This window comes from Syzygium oleosum, unplaced genomic scaffold (genome assembly GCF_021117445.2).
Source record: "Syzygium oleosum isolate NSW1041296 unplaced genomic scaffold, Sole_v2.1 Sole_v2.04, whole genome shotgun sequence".
Lineage (NCBI taxonomy): Eukaryota > Viridiplantae > Streptophyta > Magnoliopsida > Myrtales > Myrtaceae > Syzygium > Syzygium oleosum.
In genome coordinates, this window is record NW_026607488.1 from 823,244 (window position 1) to 833,357 (window position 10,114).

Here is a 10,114-nt window from a genome sequence, read left to right on the forward strand (position 1 = left end):
GTGAGGGCGGTCTCATGCTGCGCTAGCAAGGCTCGCTCTCGCCGGCCACGGGAGAGGCATGACCTCACTAGATTCGGCAAGGTCATGCCTCGCTCACCCACCGAGGCTTGAGCCCTCGTCAAAGGCCACGAGGTCGAAGGCCACGCCGTCAGCATTAAAATCTTAAAAAGTTGCGGTCATTATTTTTTCTAATTTCAAACCAATTAAAAGAAATAAAAAAGAAGATGCTTAAATTTGGTCACCCAAACACTTTTTGAACGTATTTTCACACCAAACGGCATTTCTTGCTTTCTAATGCAGTTTTCAAAGTTGCTTTCCTCAGTAACCCAACAAATACGTTCAGGGTCCGTTTGGTTCGACTTTGGGGGAATGCATTTGGGGGAATGCAAATACCTTTGGGCTAAAGGGGTTTTCCGAAATGCAAGTAGCGTTTGGTAAGTGTTTTATAAAAAATCAACTTGGGCTAAATGACTTTTGCTATTTTATTTTATTTTTAAAAAGCTCCGGTGGAGCTACACCGCCTCCGGCCAGATCTGGTCGCCGGCGACCACCGCCTGGGTCGCCGGACCTCGAGCGGTCACACAGCTCGCGCGACCCGGGCGGCCGCCCGGGTTCGGCGACCCAGGGCGGCGGTCCCGCGGTAGTGCCTGACCCTCCGGCGACCACCACGGGGAGTCGCGCGACCACAGCGGCCATGCCTTTGGGTCGCCGGGACCTCGGGCGGTCGCACAGGTCGCGCGACCCGGGCGAAGCGTTTAGGTCGCGCGACCCAAGCGACGCCGAGAGTCCAGCGACCCAGGCGGCGATCGCGGGTCGCACGACCCGGGCGGTGGTCGCCGAGTCGGGCTAGCCCTCGGGCGGCGGCGGCGGCGCGGACCTCGATTTATGAAAGATGAACAGTGTCGATGAATAGTGCAAGTTGCATTCCGAAAATGCAACTTCCCAAAGCACCTTCAGAGGTGCATTGGCCAAAGGTCCCTTGGGGAGCATTCCAAATGCAATTGCATTTCCCAAAAGTGAGTAAAAAAAATTGCCAAACGCCATTTGCATTTGGCCAAGGGACTTTAGAGGCCAAATGAGCATTGGGAATGCTGAACGAAACGGGGCCTCAGTCCTGGTTTCAGAGTCCCACAGGCCAGAGGCAATTCCCAGTCAGGTTGCTGTTCTGGAGATGGAAGGAGAACGTCGGCGGAGCAGCGCCGCTCGCCCGATACCTTGGGACTTCGGCCATCCAGATAGAAACAGAGTGTTGCTGAGGTCCAGCGCCGAGTTCATGGAAGAGGAAACGCTCCGGGAGGCCGAGGAGACGAGGCGGGGTTCTCGGGGGAAGCTCAGCCCTCCGTACCGATACGACGTGTTCCTGAGCTTCCGCGGCGAGGACACGCGCAGCGGCTTCACCGGCCACCTCTACGCGGCGCTGGACCAGCGAGGGATCGCCGCGTTCATGGACGACGAGGAGCTCCGGAAGGGCGAGGAGATCGCGCCGGCGATCCTCGGAGCCATCGGGGAGTCGAGGATCTCCATCGTCGTGTTCTCGGAGGACTACGCGTCCTCTGGCTGGTGCTTGGACGAGCTGGTGAGGATCGTGGAGTGCGGGGATCCGATGGGGCAGATCGTGTGGCCGGTGTTCTACAAGGTGGATCCGTCGGAGGTGAGGAGGCAGAGGGGGAGGTACGGGCAAGCCCTGATCAAACACGAGGAGAGGTTGAAGTCGAAGGGCGGCGATTCGGAGAAGGTGGAGAGGTGGAGAGAAGCACTGACTGAAGCAGCTAACCTCTCTGGCTGGCATTTGGTTGACGAGTAAGCCTATCTATCATTCACTCCTTTCTGAGTATGCTTACTGTTGGCAATAGATTCATGGTAATCCTTATGCATAAAATGGGAAGGAGATCAATTCAAGCTAATTGATTTTTATGACAAGCAAGTCATGCGTTGAGTATGTAAACATGCAGGTGGACCACGTCCCTCTACAAGCCCATTTCTGTTTTAGATGTCAATTGCTAGGAACTGAATTTAATCTGGTCTATAGTGCTTGAGATATTGACCCCTTGTATCAAATGTCTTTGAATCTACCAGGCGCGAGTCTAATGTCATTCAGAGCATTGTCGAACGAGTATGGGCTCAGCTGAATCGCAAGCAGTTACATGTTCCTGAAAACGTGGTTGCCATGGACTCGCATGTGGACCGTATGCGTACTCTGCTAGACATGGAATCGAATGAAGTTCGCATGGTCGGAATTTGCGGATTTGGAGGAATAGGGAAGACGACTATCGCCAAAGCTACTTACAATGCTTTTGCAGACAAATTTGAGTGTTGCGGCTTTCTTCCCAATGTTAGAGAAACTTACGAGAAATTCGCAGGCGGTGGCCTACTTCATCTTCAAGAGGCACTTATTTCTGAGGTAATGTGGGATGATGGTCTGAAGCTTGGCAATGTCCACAGGGGTATGAGCATGACAAAGAGTAGACTTTGCAAAAAAAAAGGTCCTCATTGTCCTGGACGATGTGAACCAGTTGATCCAATTGGAAACACTAGTTGGAGGACTTGATTGGTTTGGTTGTGGAAGTAGAATCATCATAACAACTAGAGATGAGCATTTACTGGCTGCTCATGGTGTAGCAAGTATTTACAAGGTTCAACCATTAGATTATTCAACGGCTCGTATGCTCTTCAGTTCAATTGTTTTTCAGAAATTTTCTCCTCCTCCAGATTATGAAGAGCTTTCATATAGTGTAGTTTATTACACCAAAGGACTTCCATTAGCTATTAGAATTTTGGGTTCTTTTCTTCGAGGTAGAAGCTTACTTGAATGGAAAAGCGGATTAGATAAATTGAAGAAAGTTTTCAATGGAGAAATCTTCAGTGTTCTGAGAATGAGCTTTGATGGTCTAGATGATTATGAGAAGGACATTTTTCTTGACATCGCATGTTTCTTCAAGGGAGAGAGTATAAGTTATGTGAGAAAAATCTTGGAGAGCTGTGATCTCTACCCAGATAGTGGATTTGCTGTTCTTATAGATAAGTCGCTCGTCACCATTGAGTATGGCAAGCTGGAGATGCATGATATGATTCAAGAAATGGGAAGAGAAATTGTTCGTAGGGAATCTCCCAAAGAGCCTGGGAAGCGCAGCAGATTGTGGTCCTATGAGGATGTGCTTCATGTTCTAACAGAAGGCACGGTAATAAATTGAATCATGATCTTTTGTTTTTTACAATATAAATGCCTGATTGGTTGGGTTAAAGCCTCTTCCAAAGTACTTTCAGCCTTCTACTAAAAACAGTGTGTGAATATTTTTCTTTTAAGTAATATAATGGCCTGATGGTCTCATAAGAATGACTTTTTCCATATCCCACCCTGAGATGTAAGGTTTGTACTATTCACCTCTCCCCAGAAAGTAAATTATTAAAATATCTGCAGGAACTTAAATATTTTGTTTTTTTTTATTATTTGAGGTGTTTATAAAACTCATGTGTCAAATCCTGAAGTGGAAGCAAATTCTGAAAGCTAAGAACAAAAGGCACCTGAAGCACACCAAATCTTATTTGTTACTAGTTAAGTCCTTGCATAACCTATACACCTTTGCACTTAAATTGTCTACTCATATATGTGCTGCCAGGGAACTAATAAAGTGGAAGCAATAATGCTCAAGTTGGCTGCACGTGAAGAAGTAAAATTTAGTGCTCTAGCCTTCAGAAACATGAGAAGGCTCAGAATTTTCTCAGTTCGCAATGTATACAATTCAGGTCATCCCATGTACTTTCCCGCTCAATTAAGATGGCTGGAATGGCCCGATTACTCTCCACCATCGGGGCCATTCAATAGAGGCCTATACAGGAGACTTGTACGACTAGACCTGAGTAAAAGCAGCATCCGCATATTGGGGAAGGAATTCGAGGTATGTACTTGCAATATTCTCTTCTGTGAAGATGAAAAATTAAACTGAGAAGATCTTGGAAAAACTACTTATGCGTATCATTATTTACTGTGCAGCTATTTAGAAATTTGAGGTCTGTTAATTTCAGCCACTGTACATTGCTGAGTGAAATTCCCGATGTATCGTCATTGCCAAATCTTGAGAGTCTGGATCTCCAAGAGTGCTCCAATCTTGTTGAGGTTCATCAGTCTCTTGGTCGTCTTGACAAGCTCGTATATTTGAACTTTTTGAACTGCTGCAATCTTAGCTGTTTCCCAGCAGTCTGAAGTCAAGATCTCTTGAAAGTCTGATTCTTAGAGGTTGCTCAAAGCTTTCAAGGTTTCCAGATATTCTTGTACCAGTGAAACGTCTGAAAACACTTGTGCTTCATGAGACTGCCATCGAAGAACTACCCTCTTCTTTTGTGAATCTCGTCGAACTGAAAGAGTTGTATCTATCAGACTGCACTGACCTTAAAAACCTTCCTTGTAGCATCTATACACTGCAGCAACTTGATCGTATTTTTGTTGATGGTTGCTCACAACTTAGCAAGTTCCCGGAATGTTTGTGTGAATCAAGTGATTGCACCAATGTCTCGCTCCCGTTAGCCCTTCCGAGCGTTATCAACTTGAAAATGCAAAGATGCAGCTTATCAGAACTTAGTTTCTTGAAAAATCTTCATTGCATGTCCTCGTTGACAATTTTAGATCTGTCGGAGAACAAATTTGTCAGCCTTCCTACCTGCATGAGTCAATTTACTAAGTTGCAGCAGCTTTATTTGATGCACTGCAAGCAGCTTCGAGAGATTCTAGCTCTCCCGCCAAACATAACATTTTTACATGCAAAAGGTTGTGAATCGCTGGAAACATGTGCGGACTTATCAGACGTGTTACTATATAATCCAGATGAATCACCTTGGCTCAGACGAATTGACTTCTCTAGCTGTCAGAAGCTGATTCAGGATCAATGCTCCAGCAATTGCAATATGCTTTCAATTGAGCTCTCTCTCTCTCTCTCTCTCTCTCTCTATGTGCACGTGTTTGTGTCTCAAGTGTAAATGTTTGGCATGGCAGGGATTGCTTGGAGAGACTCGGGTTGACATTTTTTATCCAGGAAGCAAGATCCCAAAGTGGTTCGCCCATCAAAGCACGAGAGGACTCATAAGGTTTCCTGTATTTTCAGAATCATACCGTGACATAGCAGGCTTGGCCTTTTGTGCTATTGTCGGTTCAGCTAATCGGAAGGAAGCCAGTATTTCATGCGAGATCCAGTTGTTTGTCAACAAGCAAGAAACTTATGGTTGTGTAGATTGTTTTTCCTCGTTGGAGTCTGACCATATATGGCTTTTATACGTTCCCCGGCAAACGATGTGGGGATTGGAAGCAAAATCGCTGAGTCATTGCAGTCAATTTACTGTACTGTTCCAGGCATCGGAGGGGACTCATAAGTGTTTTATGGTATGTACTTGCAATATTCTCTTCTGTCAAGGTAATAGATAAAACTGTGAAGATATTGAAAAAACTACTTATATGTGTTATCCATTTACTGTGCAGCTTTTTAGAAATTTGAGGTTTGTTAATTTCAGTCACTGTACATTGCTGAGAGAAATTCCCGATGTATCATCTCTGCCAAATCTTGAGAGTTTGGATCTCCGAGAGTGCACCAATCTTGTTGAGGTTCATCAGTCTCTTGGGCGTCTTGAAAAGGTCGTACATTTGAACTTTTTGAACTGCTGCAATCTTAGCTGTTTCCCAAGCCGTCTGAATTCAAGATCTCTTGAAAATCTGATTATTAGAGGTTGCATAAAGCTTTCAAGGTTTCCAGATATGCTTGTACAAGTGAAACGTCTCAAAGAACTTGTGCTTTATGAGACTGCCATCGAAGAACTACCCTCCTCTGTCGCTAATCTCATCGAACTGAAAGAGTTGTATCTATCAGACTGCACTGACCTTAAAAACCTTCCTTGTAGCATCTATACACTGCAGCAACTTGATCGTATTTTTGTTGATGGTTGCTCACAACTTAGCAAGTTCCCGGAATGTTTGTGTGAATCAAGTGATTGCACCAATGTCTCGCTCCCGTTAGCCCTTCCGAGCGTTATCAACTTGAAAATGCAAAGATGCAGCTTATCAGAACTTAGTTTCTTGAAAAATCTTCATTGCATGTCCTCGTTGACAATTTTAGATCTGTCGGAGAACAAATTTGTCAGCCTTCCTACCTGCATGAGTCAATTTACTAAGTTGCAGCAGCTTTATTTGACGCACTGCAAGCAGCTTCGAGAGATTCTAGCTCTCCCGCCAAACATAACATTTTTACATGCAAAAGGTTGTGAATCGCTGGAAACATGTGCGGACTTATCAGACGTGTTACTATATAATCCAGATGAATCACCTTGGCTCAGACGAATTGACTTCTCTAGCTGTCAGAAGCTGATTCAGGATCAATGCTCCAGCAATTGCAATATGCTTTCAATTGAGGTCTCTCTCTCTCTCTCTCTCTCTCTCTCTCTCTCTCTCTATGTGCACGTGTTTGTGTCTCAAGTGTAAATGTTTGGCATGGCAGGGATTGCTTGGAGAGACTCGGGTTGACATTTTTTATCCAGGAAGCAAGATCCCAAAGTGGTTCGCCCATCAAAGCACGAGAGGACTCATAAGGTTTCCTGTATTTTCATAATCATACCGTGACATAGCAGGCTTGGCCTTTTGTGCTATTGTCGGTTCAGCTAATCGGAAGGAAGCCAGTATTTCATGCGAGATCCAGTTGTTTGTCAACAAGCAAGAAACTTATGGTTGTGTAGATTGTTTTTCCTCGTTGGAGTCTGACCATATATGGCTTTTATACGTTCCCCGGCAAACGATGTGGGGATTGGAAGCAAAATCGCCGAGTCATTGCAGTCAATTTACTGTACTGTTCCAGGCATCGGAGGGGACTCTAAGAAGCTGTGGGGCGCATTTGGTGTACAAACATGGTAAGCAACCAAATGACACGGAAATTTACGAAAGTGTCGATCCTCTGAATTCGAACATGAACCTTATGAGTTCCCGTGCTCAAAGCTGCTAAAGGAAGGGAAGATTTTCAGACTCCTAATGCAGTACACTATGATTCAAAATTAGCTTTCTTGTGATTTAGGTAGGGGGTTATGTTAATACTCTTTCTAGGGGCTCTGATTGTAAACTGGCTGTAGTGTTTTTCTTGACCCTCAGATTATGTAATCAATCTTCCATCTTTCCCTCACTAAGAAAGTTCAGGGATGTTCCTGTCTAGTCAATATTCCTAAAATTTATTGTCGACCCGTATCAAGACCAAGCCCAAGAAAGAGAACCCCAAGAAAGAAGAAGTGCTTTGAACAAAGAACTAGAATTTCCAAATCGGCCCAATCTTGTTGGCAACTTTCATTGGAAGTGGGAAGATTTTCTATCGTCCCTTTCCCAACATCTTAGTTATGGATTCTCAGTTTTCCTCAAGACCTTTTGATTTTTGACGCTTCGTTTGTTTCGCGAAAAATAAATAATTTAAAAAATATTTTCCTAAAAATGATTTTTTGTATCTCTTGGAATAATTTATCAATGAGAAATATTTTCATGATCGACATCAACTTATGTCTAAACATTTTTGTGGAAAATAGAAATAATTTTTTTATTCATTTATTTTTGTAAACGATACAAGCGATTATTTTTAGGAAGAATGTTTTCTAAATCATTCATTTTTTATGAAATAAATAAAGCCTTAATTTTCGTGCAAATGCACCATGGGGAGCTCACTCATTGGGTGGCCACTTGCTCACTAGTTTATTTTATTTATTTTTGGGAGAAATTTCCTGAAAGTTCTAAAATTTATTACGAAAGTGCAATTAAGTTCTCAAATTTTCAAAAAGTATAATTAAGTCCTAAAACTTTTTAAATTGGTACAATTAAGTCCTTCCGTTATCTTTTGTTGTTTATTTTTTTGTGTTTTTTAAAATTAGCTTATTGTTCATTATAATTAAAATGAAATTTGTATTAAAAAAATCATGTTTGGAACAAAATAACGTCGTTTTAGCCTTATATTTCATGTTTTAGCCACGTCAACGTCATGTAGGAAAGAGAAAAAAATAAATAAATAAAAGCTACGTCAGTATTTTCCGTTAGGCAAGTTGGACGGAGTAAACAGAAGAACTTTATTACACTAATTTGATAAGTTTTAAGATTTGATTACACGTTTTGAATGTTTTATAACTCAATTACATTTTTGTGACAAGTTTTAACATTTGTGATTCATCTCACCCTCAAATGATGCTCTTAGACAGTTTTCAAAGAAATAAAGACCAATCCAAAATTTCAAACTAATAAATAGCAAGTCACTAGTAAATAAAAGGAGAAAAAGATAATAAAACTGCTATAATTTGGGTACAGCGATTATTTCAGTGCCGAAATTTTTCGAGCGGTCACTTGAATGTCGCATCGATAAAAAAATGATCACTTAAGTATCTCTAGCAACAAATTCCGGCGATTTGTCTACTTGATTTTTTTTATAAAATTTTAATTCCTGCGGCTTTTTTTTTTTTTTTAAAAAAGGAAGTCCAACGTGGACAATGGCCAGCCCTTCTGTACAAAACGGCCCTGTTTCACGTTAAAGCTTATTCTCGGGAAAATTACCAATTCAGTCCTCAACCTATTGCATTTGTGCCAATTCAGTCCTAAACCTTTCAATTTGGCCAATTCAGTCCTAAACCTTTTGCAAACCAGCCAATTCAGTCCTTTTGGCCGGCCGGCGCTGACGTGGCCGCCGGTCGGCTGACGTGGCGCCGGCCGGTGTCCACGTGGCAATATTTTAATAATTTTTATTATTATTTTCGAATTTTTTTTTCTTTTCCTTCTCCCCCCTGGCCTGTCCGGCCAGGGGGGAGGCTCGCCGGCGAGGGCCCAGCTCCGGTGAGGCGAGCTGAATTAGGGTTTGAAGAAGAGGGGGAAATTGGCTGTATTTGTCTCCAATTCTGAATTAGGGTTTAGTGAAGGCTTTAAGGCATTTTTGCTGAAATATTGCCACATCGAATTTCCGGCAAGTCACGTCTACGTTGCATTTACGGTATCACAAATTGGCGATAGCACTTAAGAGATCGCTTTTTTTTTTTTGCAAAGTGGCACTGAAGTGATTCATTGAAATTGAACATTGTACGAAAGTTATGTCACTTCTAATATCATTTTTCCTAAATAAAGTGTGCATTAAAACTCCACGGACAAGCAATGGGTACTCATTACAAATGAAATAATTTGAGGCAGAATTTGACTCTAATACCGTATTAAAAAAATCCAATTCAAAAACTTAAAATGATAAGTGAACAAAGATTACACGAATATAAGTCCATTGAAACCATACGAAACCATATTAAGGATCTTAAGATAGATTATCTGGTTACGAGACGAGAGTTCTAAAATCCATTAACAATATATATTATTTCCCAAATTAAGAAACTAAACCTCATTAGCTACAATTTCAGATATACCCAACTATCTATATTCATACACACAATTCAACTACCAAAAGTTTCCTATCGATATCGCTCTCGTACTATTCATCGCTAGATGAAGAACCTGAAAAAGATTCGAATGAATGGGTGAGCAACCACAACTCAGTGATTTCCGCATATCTCTTCTAAGCAGATCAAGCAAATCACAAATTGAATCATGTAATCTTCCTTAATTCCATTTATCAAGTAAAATACATTTCATGAAGCATTTCACAAATCAATACATATAACCTTTTTGTAATTCCTTTCACAACTCAATTTATCAAATAGAATGTATTTCACAAGACATCTCAAACCATTTCGGAATTCATTTCGTACACCAGATTCACAAATAAATATGTATAACCTTTCAAAACATCTTTCATAAAATGTTGCCCAAACCATTTACAAATAACTGAAAAGTAGTAAATGCCCAATTCAAATTTTTTGCAACAAATATGCTATTTCATAACTCATAATATATCGAATCTCTATCATTTTCAAGACATGAGTTTACAGATTCGTAGAAAAGATAGCACCATGCACCTGAAATGACCAAAAACCAAACACTGAAGGTTACTCGGATCATCGAACTCATAATCCTATCAAATAAGTAAGAAACCTCAAAATCTACCTCAATTACGAATTGGCCAAACCATGCTTACTCGCTAACGAAATGATTCCTACGCACTAACAACACTCTCATCCAAAAGAG

At 41.8% G+C, this 10,114-nt stretch overlaps 1 protein-coding gene and 1 pseudogene across 1 annotated transcript; both read left to right on the plus strand.

Annotated features, from left to right (window-relative positions):
- The first annotated feature begins 1,190 nt into the window (after window positions 1–1,190).
- LOC115669271 (disease resistance protein RPV1-like) lies at window positions 1,191–5,266 on the plus strand (annotated as a pseudogene).
- Window positions 5,267–5,407: 141 nt separating this feature from the next.
- LOC130137964 (disease resistance-like protein DSC1) lies at window positions 5,408–7,323 on the plus strand. The gene is made up of 2 exons (XM_056310715.1): window positions 5,408–6,391; window positions 6,477–7,323. Exons 1-2 carry the CDS (start codon window positions 5,444–5,446, stop codon window positions 6,585–6,587), a joined length of 1,059 nt encoding a protein of 352 aa, XP_056166690.1. The 5' UTR covers window positions 5,408–5,443; the 3' UTR covers window positions 6,588–7,323.
- Window positions 7,324–10,114: the final 2,791 nt, after the last annotated feature.